Source organism: Equus asinus, chromosome 17 (genome assembly GCF_041296235.1).
Source record: "Equus asinus isolate D_3611 breed Donkey chromosome 17, EquAss-T2T_v2, whole genome shotgun sequence".
Lineage (NCBI taxonomy): Eukaryota > Metazoa > Chordata > Mammalia > Perissodactyla > Equidae > Equus > Equus asinus.
The window spans coordinates 31,725,150-31,741,274 of record NC_091806.1 but is presented as its reverse complement, the minus strand read 5'-3'; the positions used below and the strand labels follow the sequence as shown (position 1 = coordinate 31,741,274).

Here is a 16,125-nt window from a genome sequence, read left to right as displayed (position 1 = left end):
TCCCTGGGACCTGCAGACCAATCCCAAACCAAGTCCACAACCTAACTCTAGGATTAGGGAAACCAGCCTTTCCCAACTCTTCCCCAGTGCTGGGAACCAACAGCGCGCAGTGGTGAAACTAATCAGGTTGGCCTTTGAAATTAAGATGGGCACTTCCTCTGCAGTTGCCTGGCTTTTCAAATATAGGAGTAACACAAAAAGGCACAATCAAAAGGAAATTCCAGTCTCTTTTATTACGGAAAACCATCAACCGGGTGTGGTGAGCAGGTAGAAGGGTAAGTGAAACCCCAATCTTACCCAGGGACTTTCTCCTCTAGGCCCCACTACCTCCCACTCTCCACAAAATAGGGGGATTATTCATTACTATCTTCAATGAGAAAACTCTGTGGTTAAAGGTTTCTCCTTGGGAGCAGTGACAAAGTTAAGCTTATACTTTTTAATGAAGGCCACAGACCAAGCCAGAAGGGCCTAAAGCAGCAAGGGTCCTTGAGGGAAAAACCTTAGTGCTGACTCCGTACCCCAGCATCTTATATTAGGATTTACTTAATCTAAGTATCTAAGTAGGCTGTGTAAGTCCACGAAGAGGAGTAATGAAACCTCACTGTGGTGATGTGTGAGTGGTGGACAGCAGCTGACACACTGACCCAAGCTTGGAGGGAAAGCATTTCCTCCTCCATCATATGACATCTCTCCCTTCCTCTAGTGCAACAGCAGTGGAGCCCTTCCTGGAGGAGGCCTGTCAATTCCCATGATGCCTCTTTAAAATCAGAAGCAGTGCCCTGCCCCACCCAGGCACAGCCAAACAGAGAAAACATAAACAAAGGGCTGAGGCCGCAGGCAAGGCTTGTGGTTAGAGAAGGGGCAGGGCCTCAAAAATTCCTGGCACTGACAAGAGAGAAGCACTGACAGGGCAGGGATCCTATTTTTCCTTCTTGCTTTCCCCATCTGGCACTGCAGCGGGGGTTGGGACTACAGGCTGCTCCTCAGGGATATTATCTCCAGCCTTTGACAGCTTCTTGGCCCGTTGATAGAGCTCATTCAAGCTGAATTCTCGGATCACATTCTCCTGTGCAAAAGAGATGCACACATCAGGGTTCAGGTTGGAAGGGAGAGTACAGAGCCTAGGAACTAAGAAGTATTTAGACACAGTCTCTAGGAAAGGAGGAAGCAAAGGACAGAAATCTACTCTAACTCCTTTTTTGGGTACCTGGAAAAGTCAACTAATATCTAAGTACCTATTATGTGCCAATCACTGTGCCAACAATTATAGCTATATTATTTAATGTAATCTGCAAAACAACCCTATGATCTGAGTGTTACTGTCTCCAATTTACTGCTAAGGAACCTAAGGTCTACAGACTATAGGTACAAGGGCCTTTGAGACTAAATCTTAACTCATAATTGTTCCCCAGTACTAGCAGGTCTGGCACATGGTAGAAGCATAATATAAATTTGCTGAGAGAATTCATGAATGAGTTCTAATAATTAGTCCCCACCCTCAAAGCTTGTGGGCAAGTGGCAGAGCTAGGAATCAAACCCAGGTTGGGCTTCAAAGCCCACCCACTGTTCCACACCCTTCTCCAAACCACTTGCCCACTCTTTCATGTACCTCAGAGAAAGTCCAAGAGACAGCTCGTCCTTTCTTGTCAATCTGTGGCCGCCGCATGACCTCCTTGCCACCTTGGAACAGGATCAGGGTAGGGAGCTGCTTGGTGAGGGGTGATGTGCTCACTTTGTACCTTCAGGGCCAAGAAAGTATTCTGTAAACACATCTGTATACATTACGCAAAGTGATTCCCTGCCCAGGCCCTTACATACCGGGTACTAACATCAGTGTAGCGTCCAACGTCCACCTTCCCAAAATTTAGCCCTGTACAGTTGTACCTGAGAAGAACATATTATTAACATAGTGAAACAAGACAGGTTGGGGGGGGGGGGAGCCTTTGACTGTAATGTGCAAAAATCAGGGCCAAAAACAATGAGAGAGAAGGTACAGCATCTCCATTTCCATCGTCCCTCCCTTTACAGTACTCACTTGAGGGAGAGGTCAGCATAGATAGGAGCAAATGATTGGCAGTCATTAGACCAATTGGCAAAGAACTCCACAATCCAAGTGACCCTCTTGTCCCGCTCCAGTTCTTCCTGCCACACACAGGGAAGAAACAGTGAGCTGGATCACACAGGCTCCTGGGGAGGTTCAGACATTAGCATCTAATTCCCCCTCCTGGCTCCCCCTCTCCCCTAGATCCCATAATAAACCATCGTGCCCAACTTCCATTCTGAAGCACTGTTGCTCCTGCTAGTGAGTAAAGAATACAACTACAAAACCCACAAGGGCCCCAAGAAACAGAAGGGAGGAAGGACACTCACATCAATGGTTTTATCATTGAAGTACTTGATATACTCAGGGCCCATATACAAGGGGGGCTTGCACGTCATCAGGAACACTAAACACAGAAAAAAGACATCAGAGGAAACATAGAAAGCCTTGGGTAGGGGACTTACTTTCAAACCAACTCAGATTTCAGGCACCAAAGATATGTAGACCACTGACACATTCCCTTCCTCTTAAATAAAGTCACTGTAGATTCTCATTACCTGAGCCACATCCACAATTAATTAGGTACAAGATATGGAAGAAGGGTATGGAGAAACTGGTTTGGGATTGGAATGTGGTTCCCACAACCAAGTCTTCCAGTCTCCTTACCTATGCAGAGTGTGATGTAAAGCAGGCCCATGCGAATATCCAGGCGGAAGAAAAGAATTGCATTGGCCACTTTACTAAACATGAAGATGTTGCCTATATGCTGCTCCACAGTGACTGAAACACAAAGACGTCACAGGTCAGGCTGGGCTGCACGCTCCTATATCCCATTATTTGTCTCTCTTCCTGGAGTACTTTGAAACGGGAGAGGAGGAAGGGGATAAAAGTCCAAGATCAAATTCAGCCTTGGCTTGGAATGAGGGACTCTCATAACATCAATGAAAGCACTTCCAGAGGCATTAGGCCTAACCTTGAGAGACGAAGAAGCAGGCTAAACTTACTGGATCTGCGGTTCTTCATCATCACAATGGCACTGAGGAACATCAGGATCTCTACTTCTCTCTGGGACAGAATCAAAGTGACAAGAGAGCCATGAATAGAGATGATTTGGGTGGGCAAGGAAGCCAAATATGGAATAAAAACCAACAGAGATCCAAACTGCAAATGGTAATGTTACTGCACAGAAAGGGGCTTCTCTGCCCGATGCACATAAAAACAAGCCAATAATTATACCACCAGCATTTGAGAAAAGAAAAGGCTTTATTGCAAGGTCGACCTGCAAGGAGACAGGACGCAAAGCTCTCAACTCTGTCTCCCCGATTCACTGTTTGGGGTGAAACATAAGAGGTTAGGGAGAACAGGCTGGTACGTGGAAACACTGGCGGGGCAGGTGTCAATTGGAGAGCTTCAAACATTTACAGTAAGGTGTGGAAAGGGTTTTCACACCAGGTCTTCCTACACACTGGACCCCTCGCTTCTGGTAAGAATCCGACTTTCAAGTTCTAATCATGTCCCAGTCCTTTGGTTCCATGGTGGGGGGGAATCTTTGGTTCCGGTGTCATTTCAGGTCAAGATTTTCTCCTCTGCACATGTTCTGGCTACGTGACTTGCAACTTCTTTTGCACACTGCCTCTGAAAAACAACTCTTAATCACTCTGTTGATAAGATGAGGTCAGTTCAAACTGGTCCTAGTGGGCCCGTGGTTACAGTAACAAGAACGAAAGAACTGGAGACAGCTAAGGTATAGCAGGAAGGACAACCATCAGAAGATCTAGGTTCAGGTTCTACCCCTGCCACAAACTGGCTGGTGACTTTCAACAAATCACTGGAGTAACCTCTGAGCTTTGGTTTCCTCAACTGAACAAGATCTTTCTCAAAATGCTGTTGTGAGGATGAAATAAGATAACAGGTATGAAAGAGTTGTATAAAGTATTTAGCGTAAAACTGTATGATATTACAACCAACTCAGTATGACCCTGGAAAAACAAAACTTTTCCAGGGAAACTTGCTCAGTAATATTCCATTCATACAATATATGCTTATTCCATTTGTTTGGTTGTGCTTAACTTAAGTCACTCCTCTCTACCTAATCATCAGTGAAATCCATGCACCTTTAATTTAATTTGAGAATCGAAGGAGGCCTTTCAGAACTCTCAAAGGCCCTTTTTGGTAACCTTGGCTTATAGTTCTTTCTCACCTTCTAGAATGTAAGCTCCATATGAGCAAGTGAGACACACAATAAACATGACAAAGAAACAAGATAATTTCAAAGAGTAAAGACTGCAATGAAGAATAGCAAAAACCATGTGAGAGAAAGCATGGGAGGAAGGGCAACTATACATTTGATGGTCTGAAGCCTTCCATACCTTTTGTTTATAATACAGGGACCCAAATCATTATTGCAGACAGAACCGGTCAACAGCAATTTACAGGTAGGAGTCAGGGACCTAGGTTTGCAGCCTTGATCTCCAAAAAAAAGTAACTGACTAGATTTAGAAATGGACGTGTAGGGGCTGGCCCCGTGGCCGAGTGGTTAAGTTCGCGCACTCCGCTGCAGGCGGCCCAGTGTTTCGTTGGTTCAAATCCTGGGCACAGACATGGCACTGCTCATCAAACCACGCTGAGGCAGCGTCCCACATGCCACAACTAGAAGGACCCACAACGAAGAATATACAACTATGTACCGGGGGGCTTTGGGGAGAAAAAGGAAAAAAATTAAATCTAAAAAAAAAAAGAAATGGACATGTAAAGTGGGGGTTAAGGAAGACGACACACCTTACTAAATATACCTGAGCAGAAATTAAGAAGCGTTTTCACGAATGAAATTGGTTTAGAATTGGGATTTACAATTGTGGAAAGGTGAATTTTAAAAGGGAACTGTGGTCAGTCAGAAGACCAAAGATGGGACTACAAGGAATATTCTCTCAAGATAGAGAATGAGTCTATGACAAAAGCTGGCTATGTATACTCCAAACCTTATTTCCTTTTCCTCTTGGGCATACTGCAACTAGACTCCCAGTCTCCTTGCATCTAGGTAGAACTGTGTGACTAGTACTCCTGAATAGAATGTGAGTGGCCACTGCCCCTAGACAGTTAAGAAGGAGTGTATCCTTGAATTCCAGCTTTCTTTCATCATCTGCTCGCTGGATGATGCTGGGATGACGGTAAGGCCATAGGCTGAAGACAGAATGAGACTGGGTTCAGAATAAATGTATGAAGCAGAGGCCCCCTGGTCATTCTGCTTGTTCATTCACTGTTTTTAAACTTTTTATTACAGGAAATTTCAAACATACACAAAAGGAAAGAGAGGATACTAGAGGGTAAGAGAATATGCCACTTTGGCATAAGGATTATTTTGAGCCTGAAGGTAATTAAGAAGTAGATACAAGAAAAGTTCCCGGGGCTGGCCAAGTGGCGCAGCAGTTAAGTTCACATGTTCTGCTTCTCGGTGGCCCAGGGTTCGCCAGTTCGGATCCCAGGTGTGGACATGGCACTGCTTGGCAAAAGCCATGCTGAGGTAGGCATCCCACGTATAAAGTAGAGGAAGATTGGCAGTAGTTAGCTCAGGGCTAATCTTCCTCAAAAAAAAAAGTTCCCGGTTCTCCCTCTGTTAGTCTAAAAGCAGGATATAAATTTTCAAAGGTATCCCTCCAACTCTCTCTACCAGGAAAGACAAAAGTTAATCAAGGGAGATAACTTTAGACCCTATCAGCCTGGAGACTGCCCCAGAAGAATCTACCTAGCAAACTAGGCTTTACCTAGCATTAGTTTCCCCCAGTTTGTTGCCCTTGGAAGCCTAAAACTGCTTTCCTTTGTCCAGTTGTTTCTCCACAAATTTATCATACTTTGCTGAAGATGCTGCATAAGTAGAGTTCTAAGCCACCCCTTAGAGTTATTCATGTTTCCTGGGGCATCTCCTGTGTATGCATGAGGTATACATGTTAATAAACTTCTATTTGTCTTTTAATTGTCTAGTCTTTTATTACAGGCGTTTCAGCCAAGAAACTCAGAAGAGTATAAGGAAAATTATTTTTCCTCCTCATAACACTTTAATGAACCCCTTTTACTCAGCTTCATGGCAACATTTTGCCAGAATGGTTCTATTTCATCTATGCTACTCACTTTTTTTGCTGGGGAAACTTAAAGCAAATTCCAGTTATATCATTTCACTATAAATACTTCAGTGTGTATCTCTTACAGATATGGAGATAATTAATTAACTTATTTATTTATTTTGAGGAAGATTAACCCTGAGCTAACATCTGCCACCAATCCTCCTCTTTTTGCTGAGGAAGACTGGCCCTGAGCTAACATCAGTGCCCATCTTCCTCTACTTTATATGTGGGATGCTTGCCACAGCATGGTTGACAAGTGGTGCATAGGTCCGCACCCAGGATCCGAACTGGTGAACCCTGGCTGCTGAAGAGGAACATGCAAACTTGACCACTGTGCTTTAGGGCCTGGGTTTGTGGGTTCAGATCCACGGTGCAGACCTACACAGTGGTCATCAAGCAACACTGTAGCAGCATCCCACATACAAAATAGAGGAAGATGGGCACAGATGTTAGCTCAGGGACAATCCTCCTCAAGCAAAAAGAGGAAGGTTGGCAACAGATGTTAGCTCAGTGCCAACCTTCCTCACCAAAAAAAAAAATTCTATCAGAGTAATAATAAACTATAAAACTTCCAATATCTTGCATATTATTAGATGAGTATATAGAGAAATTAATTATATAAAAGGTCCCTACATTTATTAAAATCTTTGGGGCTGGCCCCGTGGCTGAGTGGTTAAGTTCGCGCACTCCGCTGCAGGCGGCCCCGTGTTTTGTTGGTTCGAATCCTGGGCGCGGACATGGCACTGCTCATCAAACCACACTGAGGCAGCGTCCCACATGCCAAAACTAGAAGGACCCACAACGAAGAATATACAACTATGTACTGGGGGGCTTTGGGGAGAAAAAGGAAAAAATAAAATCTTTAAAACAAAATCTTTATTACTATCCACTTATATTTTTGAGTTCCATATTTTTTAAAATGGTATAGAATATCAGATAAAAATAGGATCTTTTGAAAATAGTAGGGCAACATTTGAGCTAATTAATAATACTGTCTGGAAAGGACTGACAAAGCACTAAAGAGTAAACAAGAGATGGAGGATAAAAGTAAACGAGTAGCTTCTAGTAAAGGTCAAGACTCATTTGAGAGGGCTGGAAAAAAAGATAAAAACTCAGGATGACCCTCCTTCCTCAGAATACAGATGCTGCCATACAGCAGAGGGCACAGAGCTTCAATTCATTTTTCTGAGTGGTCCCTCCACTCCTACCCAGGAAATACAGCAAGAGGCTTGAGATAGATTTCTCTACAATGTATTTTTTACAATTCCTTTTCAATAGGCTTAACAATTTTATTCATTTTTGCATTCTCAGGATGCAGCACAGTGCCTAGCATAAAGCTCGCACTCCGGAAATGTGAACTGAATTAAGAAATGGCTGACAGAGGGTGCAGGTACTATGGCCAGAAGAGTGGTTTCAAATCCCAGTCACTCACTAGTTGTGTGACCTTGGGCAAGTCGCGTAACCACGCTGAGATCAATTTCTTCATCAATAAAACAGGAACACCATTTGCCTTGTTCACCTCACTGGCTTCTCAACGGGCTTTACATACGAGCAGCACTGTAAAACACTGCACATGTGTTGAGTTGGGGAGGGCTATTGACAACCATGAATGGTAAGATGGAAAGATGACTCCAGAGTCAGAAAGAGCCAGGCTATCGTCCAGGCTAACCCGCTGTTTTCCTATCTTAATTGAACATGCAGAGGTTTAGACTCGAAGAGGATCCAGGCCCTACACTCTAATGGTCTGTTAAGTCCGCTACAGGCTCAGAACCTCAGGTGTTCTCACAAAGCTGAACCTCGGGGCCCCCGGATGCACCCGCGCGGGCAGGGACAGTCAAGGTCGCGGGGTCCTCAGCGGGGGTCGCTCACCCAGTCAAAGTCACACGGGTTGCCGTCTTCGCGTTGCGTGGGGAGACTGTGGCAGAGCGGGGGCAGCTTCCTCACGAGTAGGAAGGCAGCCGAGAGCAGGGCTGACAAAAGGTAGTAAGGTCGTGCCAGCCATCGTGAAAGTCGCGGCACCGAATACACCAGAGCAATTAAAGGCGCCAGGACCGCCATCTTTTCAGCCGGAGCCGGGCCCGCAGCTCCCAGGCGTCGGTTGGTCAGGTAACCGCCTCTCCCTCCATTGGGCCTGGTCTCGGATGCACCGCCTCTGGACCCGGAATTAGATCTCTGACTGGACTTTACGATAGGTCAGCAGTGAAAATGGGATTTGACATTTTATTGGCCAACGTGGCTGTCGCTTTTCCCGCCTAAGTCATTTTATTGGATATATGACCCCGGCTGGCAGAGAGAGAATTTAATAAGGTTAAATAGCGCTTCCTGAACGTTCTCACAAAGCGACGGAAGTCCTTGCCGGAAGAAGGTAGGCGGGGCCCGAGGCACTCCAATGATAAGCGGCTCCTGGAGGAAGAGGGCGGTACCCCGTGAAAGGATTGTCCAATGAGAATCACCAATACTAAACAACCAGACAGCGCCGGGGCGGAGGGGAAGATGGAGAATTTCACGGCGCTGTTTGGGGCTCAGGCTGACCCACCACCGCCCCCAACCGCACTCGGCTTCGGACCTGGAAAGCCTCCACCACCGCCTCCCCCTCCTCCGGGCGGGGGACCCGGCACAGCTCCGCCCCCCACCGCGGCCACGGCCCCTCCTGGCGCCGACAAGTCAGCGGCTGGCTGTGGTCCCTTCTACTTAATGCGGGAACTGCCAGGTGAGTACAAGGCCTAGCCGAAGCCAGCCAATCAGATCATAGCGAGGATATGATGGGCGTGGCTTTCAGCCGGCTGGTAGAGGTGAGAGGTAACCTAGGCAACGCGTGCCGGGACTTCGGGGCTCTAAGTTCGAAGGGCTCTGAGGATTCACCACCAAAGGGATGACATGAGTTCTTGTGATGGCTTGCGAACGGGAAGAGAATGCATCCCCATGACCATCTTTCACGCCTTATCAGGCCCCTGTCCCTCACACTGGCTTATGCCTCCCTAAAAACTATCCAGGGTTCGAGTTTGGAACGAGAGAGTCCGGATTTAACATCCCCGCGGATCTAAGGTTTTAGTTTCAAATCTGCGAAAAACTTGCTGTTGGTTTTGGGCATGTAGCCCTCCTCAGGGCCTCAGCTTTCCTCATCTGTTTGAAGAAGTGATTCGAATTGAACTAGATTCTTTCATTCAAAAAATTATTTTGTTGAGCACGTACTGTGTACTGAGCTCTGTTCTAAATGCTGAAGACACAGCTGTGAACAAGACTGACAAGATCTTTGCGTTTTTCGGAGTTTGTCAGTGAAGGAGGCAAAGAGTACACAAGGTAATATCAGATAATGGAGAAAACGTGATAAAGAATTGAGGGGGAGGCCGGCCGGTGGCGCAGCGGTTAACTCCGCATGTTCTGCTTCTCCGCAGCCTCGGGTTCGCTGGTTCGGATCCCGGGTGCGGACATGGCACCACTTGGCAAAAGCCATGCTGTGGTAGGCGTCCCACGTATAAAGTGGAGGAAGATGGCCGTGGGTGTTAGCTCAGGGCCAGTCTTCCTCAGCAGAAAGAGGGGGGTTGGCAGTAGTTAGCTCAGGGCTAATCTTCCTCAAAAAAAAAAAAAATTGAGGAGGGAGAAATCCTTTAGCTGAAGCCATCAGAGAAGCCCTCTCTGAGGAGATTATGTTTGAGCTAAAACATAAGCGCAGCGGAAGCGCCATTTATGAATAGGAGAGACGGATAATTCTAGATACAGGAAATGAGATTAGAAGCCCTGATGTGAGAAAAAGCTTGGGATATCTGAGGGACAGAAGACCTGCTGGACTCCAGTGACGTGAACAAAAGAAAGAGTGATAGGAGGTGAAGGTGGGAGGAATAGGCAGAGGCCTTTTTAAGGCATTTAGATTTTAAGTTCAGGGGGAAGCCATTTTAACATAGGAGAGTGACATGGTCTGTTATTTATTTTTAATCCTTCAAGCAGCTACATTAAGAAACGAAAGTGGGAAAATCAGTCAAGAGTTACTGTTTAGGAGTCCAAGAAAGAGATGGTTTCGACTAGGTGATAGCAGTGAAGGAGAGAAGTAAATGGATGCAGGATAAATGTTTGAGGTAGAGCTGATAGGAATGAAGGACTGAATATAGAAGTGAAGGAGAGAGGAATTAAGGATGATTTGGAAATTTTTAGCTTGAATAATTGGGTGGATGGTAGTGCTGAGACCAGGAAAGAGCAAGTTTGAGGAGGTGGAAATCAAGAGTCGTTTTGGACATGTTAAGTCTTCAAGATGCCTTTCAGTTCATCCCATCCTACTGCTACATCAAGAGTTGAGGGAAGGGGCCGGCCCAGTGGCCAAGTGGTTTAGTTTGTGAGCTCCAACTTCAGTGGCCTGGGGTTTGCCAGTTTGGGTCCTGGGCACAGACCTACACACTACTGAGCAAGCCATCATCAACTCATCAAGCTGTGGCAGCATCCCACATAGAACTAGAATGACTTACAACTAGGATACACAACTATGTACTGGAGCTTTGGGGAGGAAAAAAAAGAGGAAGATTGGCAATAGATGTTAGCTCAGGACCAGTCTTCCTCACCAAAAAAAGCGTACCTTAAAAAAAAAAAGTTGAGGGAAATAATAATGAATATCAGTACAGTACTTTGAAGTTCATAGTGCAGTTATATATGTAATAGTATTGAATAGAGAGGCTGCCTTTCCTTTGCTTAGTGGTTCACATCTACCAGCAGTTTCTTTAACCTTACCTGTTCTGATTGTACCTATTTATATCAATCAGTTGATAGATATTGAATATCTGTTTTGAGCAAATGCTGGATGTGTAGGAAAGGGGACATGGGGTGAGAAAGGGAGAGAGATTAATAAGCCTGTTCCTTACTTTTTTTTTTTTTTAAAGATTTTATTTTTCCTTTTTCTCCCAAAGTCCCCCAGTACATAATTGTGTATTTTTAGTTGTGGATCCTTCTAGTTGTGGCATGTGGGACGCCACCTCAGCATGACTTGGTGCGTGGTGCCATGTCCGTGCCCAGGATTCGAACTGGCAAAACCCTGGGCCACCGAAGCAGAGCGCGTGAACTTAAGCACTTGGCCACAGGGCCGGCCCCATGGTCCTTACTTTTAAGTGTATTTTACTTAGGGATACAAACTATGTTGTTTAAGGATAAAGTAGTGACTCTGTTTCTTGTCAAGGCCAAGCTCATTACTTTGTGGTCATGACTCACGACTATTAAGAACTACATGATGGTTTTCAAAATATGTCCCTTTTTATCCAAAATGACAGCAGGAATAAGTTGTCACTTGAGCTGGACCTTGAAGAATTCACATGAGTGAAGAAAATTAGGAAGAATTTTCCAATAATTAGGTCAATTTTCCTAAAAGGAATTTCCTAAAAAGAAACAATATGAGGGGTGTTTTTCTGAGGAGATGATGGCGACCCATTTGGATGGATCAGCAGCTTTGCAGAGGGGATTAGTGGTTGATCAGGCCCCGAAGCTAAGTCACAGTAACATGTGTTTGACGGCAAATGCCAAAGGAATATGAGCTTTTTCCTGAGGGCAATAGGAAGCCACTGAGATTTCTGAACTGAGGAGTACTGCTCCTAAAAACATCTGGAGAATGTGGGTGCCATGTATTGAAACAGAGAAACCATGAGTAAGGTGAGGAAGATTTGGAGTTCAAAAAAACAAATTGAAGCTGCATGGAATTAAGTCAGAGGAAGTTGGAAAGGCAAGATTAGTTTTCAGGAGGGCTGGGGACAGAGATTTGTAAGTCATCCTCATAGAACTGATTGTTCTATGAAGCTGGATGGACTCTTAGGTTAAAGAGTTGAGAAAAAGCACAGAGTGCCATCTCACCTGAGCCTTGAGCATAACCACCTGGCAGGAGGAGAGCTGAGAGAGGGGAAAAAATCAGGATACTGTTATGGCAGGAGGCACTGCTTAGGAGTTATGAGGAGAGGTACTGTGGCATTGGGTCTCCAGCCATTACGGTAGACATTCTTCTGAGATATTTGGCATGAAAAAACAAGGCAAAGAATAGGGTAAGGCCTAGAGGTCTGAGGGAAAGATTCCTTCTTCATTTAATAGTTATTGAGCACCCACTGTGTCTACTGTGTTGGGCACGAGGGATATATGAATGAACAAGACATTGTCGCTGCCCTCAAGGGGCTCACAGTTCAGAACCTGAGTTTTCCCAAGTGAATGATTATAAACAAGCCACTTTTGTCATTTGTACCCTTTGTGTTCATCATAACTCTAGATGAAGTTGTAGGCTAGATATGTCCACCCTTGCCACTGGATCCTTATTATATTACTAATAAGTTTATATTCTTTGAAAAAAGTCAGCTATGCAATATTTGTACTGATAATGCCTTGCATTTATATAATACTTTATCCTTTTGAATATGTTCTCATTTGAACCTTGAAAAAAAATTTAGTGTACTTAAGATAGTTATAACCCCATTCCATAGATAAGAGGAAACCGAGGCATAGAGGACAGCCAGAATTAGAATTCTAGTTGCCCAACTTCTGAGCAAACGTTTCTTTCTTCTAGGCAAAGTATTACAGTCGGTATGATGTGGAAGAATAAAAATGGTGATAAAAGTTAGGCAGCAGTAGCTAGAAAAATCTCCTGGCTGTTTTTCTATGTAAAGGTGATTAATGTTTCTTCCTAGTTAAAAAAAAAAGGTGGGGGAAGGGCTGGCCCAGTGGCACAGCAGTTAAGTTCGCACGTTCTACTTCAGCAGCCCAGGGTTCACTGGTTCGGATCCCAAGTGCCGACCTACACACCGTGTATCAAGCCCATATATAAAGTAGAGGAAGATGGGCACAAATGTTAGCTCAGGACCAGTCTTCCTCAGCAGAAGGAGGAGGATTGGTGGCAGATGTTAGCTCAGGGCTAATCTTCCTCAAAAAAAAACAGATCCTTGACAAGATACTCAAGCCATTGGGTCATACTTGGCCCTTAGCTTGGTTGTAGCTGAGCTGTGAGGTAGTAGTATCCTGGTCATGTCCGAGAGTATAATTTCTCACTAGTACATTTTATCAAAAGCACTCAGAACAGTGTTTAGCAGGGAGTAAGCATCATATTATTCTGGTTAGTCTAAGAAGGGAAGAGTGTCTCCTTCATGGGGTTAGAGAAGTTTCCATCTCTGCCCTGTTTGGACTTTTCCCTATTTTTTTCTCGTTCCTATTCCAACCCACCATCCTATAGTATTTTATTTTTAGTATTTATCATGTTATTTACTTTTGCTGTTTGACTTTAAAAAAAAGTGAATTTAAATTTTGTGATTCACACTTACAAGATTCCTTATTTAGGCCAAAACATAGTCCTTCATTTTCCCTCAGGGTCAGTGACTTAAAAAAATTTTCTACTCTTGGGACTAATCCTGTTTTATTATTCTCCCCGTCCTCCAGGCAGCACAGAGCTGACCGGCAGCACCAATCTGATCACACACTACAACCTGGAACATGCCTATAATAAATTCTGTGGGAAGAAAGTGAAGGAGAAGCTAAGCAACTTCCTGCCTGACCTGCCGGGGATGATTGATCTGCCTGGTTCCCATGATAATAGCAGCCTCCGCTCCCTCATTGAGAAGCCCCCTATTCTTGGTGGCTCTTTTAATCCTATCACAGGGACGATGCTGGCTGGCTTCCGCCTCCACACTGGCCCGGTGAGTCCCCTCTTGGGGAGAAAGAAGGCAGATGGGGGGGCCTGAAAGGCACGGAGGTGGTTTTTCTGTCCAAGTCTGTTCCTTCGTAACTTACTGAGCAGAACAGATGATGGGAGCAGATGTCCTCCCTCTACTCACCTGGACTTTCTTTGGTTCCTTCAGTTGCCAGAGCAGTGTCGTCTGATGCACATTCAGCCTCCCAAGAAGAAGAATAAACACAAGCACAAACAGAGCCGTACCCAGGATCCTGTCCCCCCAGGTAAGAAGTGGTTCTATTCAAAGGCAGAAAACCTGACATTCTGAATGTGGTTCCACCTTCCTCAGTTAAAAGCCGAATTAAGTTCGCCATGGAGCCCTGGACTCCCAAATTCTCCTGACAAAAGAAACTGACGGAACAGTGTCTCCTGGGCAAGTAGCAACTTGCGACAGGGGCTTTAGCAGTGCCTCCATATCCTTTCTGGCCATTTGAAGAAAAGCAATTGCCCTTGACTAGGGGTTGTCCTGTAGTCTTCAGAGTTCCTAGCTATAGGGAATCTGGAGCTCTGTGGGTGATAGACACCTAATGTCTCCTACAGAAACACCATCTGATTCAGATCACAAGAAGAAGAAAAAGAAAAAAGAAGAGGATCCTGAAAGGAAAAGGAAGAAGAAAGAGAAGAAGAAAAAGAAGGTAAGGCAGGGGCTGGTTACTACAGCCCACTGCGTTCCCCAGTATCTCTCCCCTGTCCTAGGTGGAGTCCTTTGCCTCAGGTTGGACCCAAGGTAAAACCCCAGGCAGGTTCCAGTTTTCCTCTGGACAGCCCTGGTCAAAGCCAAGGCTACTTCCTAAGGTGTTCTCTTACCCCTCCTTTCTTGTCTTCCCCAGAACCGACACAGTCCAGACCACCCAGGTATGGGCAGCTCTCAGGCCAGCAGCAGCAGCAGTCTCCGCTAACAGGACCACTGGACTCTGTCAGAATGGCTTTTCCTGCCATACCTAACCTGATGACAAAAGCTGCCTTCCCGGCTCTTGGACACCGCCTGGGGAGCATCCCCTCTGGGTGGGACAGAAGCCAGCTCCTGCTGTGCTCGGTTAAGATTAATGCATTGTAAGAGAAGGGCCATGCTTTTCTAAGGCGCAGCCCAGTTGGCTTTCTCAGTGGACATCTCTTCCTTTCCCAGGAAGCCTTCTTTTCATCTCTTCTGTGCAATTTGTCTGATTTAGGACTTTACCTGATTTGTTAGGGTTTTTCTTTTTTTAAAAAAATTGTGTTTACCAAACTGGCTGAAGAGTGGCTGCCTGTTAAGAGGTAAGTGCCTTTCCATGAGTCAGGGTTTAAGCCAAGGCATGCGAAGATCTGAGTGGATTTGGGTCTTGTCATGTATTATTTGATCAGCAGAGAGGGAAACAACCAGAGTGAGATTGGGGAACATGGTCCAAAAGTGAGGCAGAGATTGCTAATACCTGTCCACAGCGTAACACTCTGCCCATAATGTTGAGAACCAAGCACCCGGATGATCTTCAGACTCCATCTGAAGAGCTGATCCAGTTAGGGCTCAACTGTCTTCTAGGTCACTTTTGTGTTGAAACAGTAGCCACTGAAAAAGCACCCACAATCACCAGTGTATTTCAACAAGGTTGATTCTTGGTCAAGCCTATGATTTTTTTAAATAAACCTCTGGCAAGCAAAAGTAAATGCCTCTCTTGTCTGTATAACTTTTGACCTGCCTCATTCCTTAGTTAAGACAATGAAATTATCTGGCCAATGTGAAAACATTTCTAAGCTCTTAAGCAACAAATAGGCAGCCTAAACTAGCAAAATGTAAAATAAATCTGTTCAGTCTTTGCAGCAGGTCAGGTAACTGAAAATATCCATAAGAAAATCCAAGTTAATGTAATCTGACTTGAAGCTAAATTTGATGTACAACAGTTAAAATCTGTTGCTATGAGCCAAGGTTGTTCTTAGATCAATAGGCAGGAAACCACTCATTCAGCTCCAGTTCTAATCTAGGACTTCAGAGCAAGAGTTTATGTATTTAAGTTATGGATAGTGAAAATAAAGGATTCTGGCCAGTTTTCTGAGATTTAGTGTCTGAGGATGCCTATTTAAAATTAGGGCATAGCCTTTTGCTTTTGACAACTGGAAGAGAAAATATGAGAGATGAAATTGAACTGCCACCCATTTATCCCACCAGTCTGCCTTTAACAGGCTTTCATACTTTGATCATCCACTGTGTCACCTTTGGCTACATCCAAAATGAGCTTTTCTTTCCAGAGACAAAATTCTCTATTAAGGAACATCTGTGTCACAAGTCAGGAGTTCTCTAAGCTTTGAGACAACAAGAA

The 16,125-nt window shown here is 44.9% G+C and overlaps 2 protein-coding genes across 3 annotated transcripts; one reads left to right on the top strand and one right to left on the bottom strand.

The window, feature by feature from the left end:
* Positions 1-214: 214 nt before the first annotated feature.
* On the bottom strand, positions 215-8,493 carry TMX2 (thioredoxin related transmembrane protein 2). Of its 2 annotated transcripts, XM_014827808.3 has the most exons (8): positions 8,029-8,493; positions 3,046-3,106; positions 2,708-2,821; positions 2,371-2,447; positions 2,036-2,142; positions 1,819-1,884; positions 1,610-1,739; positions 215-1,066 (listed from the first exon to the last, which is right to left on the bottom strand). In XM_014827808.3, exons 1-8 carry the CDS (start codon positions 8,215-8,217, stop codon positions 920-922), a joined length of 891 nt encoding a protein of 296 aa, XP_014683294.1. In that variant the 5' UTR covers positions 8,218-8,493; the 3' UTR covers positions 215-919. The 2 variants fall into 2 exon arrangements, with proteins under 2 accessions (XP_014683294.1, XP_044606326.1); XM_044750391.2 differs by lacking the exon at positions 215-1,066 and having other exon boundaries at positions 1,647-1,739; positions 1,830-1,884; positions 8,029-8,312.
* MED19 (mediator complex subunit 19) lies at positions 8,454-15,475 on the top strand. The gene is made up of 5 exons (XM_014827809.3): positions 8,454-8,869; positions 13,543-13,799; positions 13,962-14,058; positions 14,375-14,469; positions 14,665-15,475. Exons 1-5 carry the CDS (start codon positions 8,602-8,604, stop codon positions 14,731-14,733), a joined length of 786 nt encoding a protein of 261 aa, XP_014683295.1. The 5' UTR covers positions 8,454-8,601; the 3' UTR covers positions 14,734-15,475.
* The last annotated feature ends 650 nt before the right edge of the window (positions 15,476-16,125 follow it).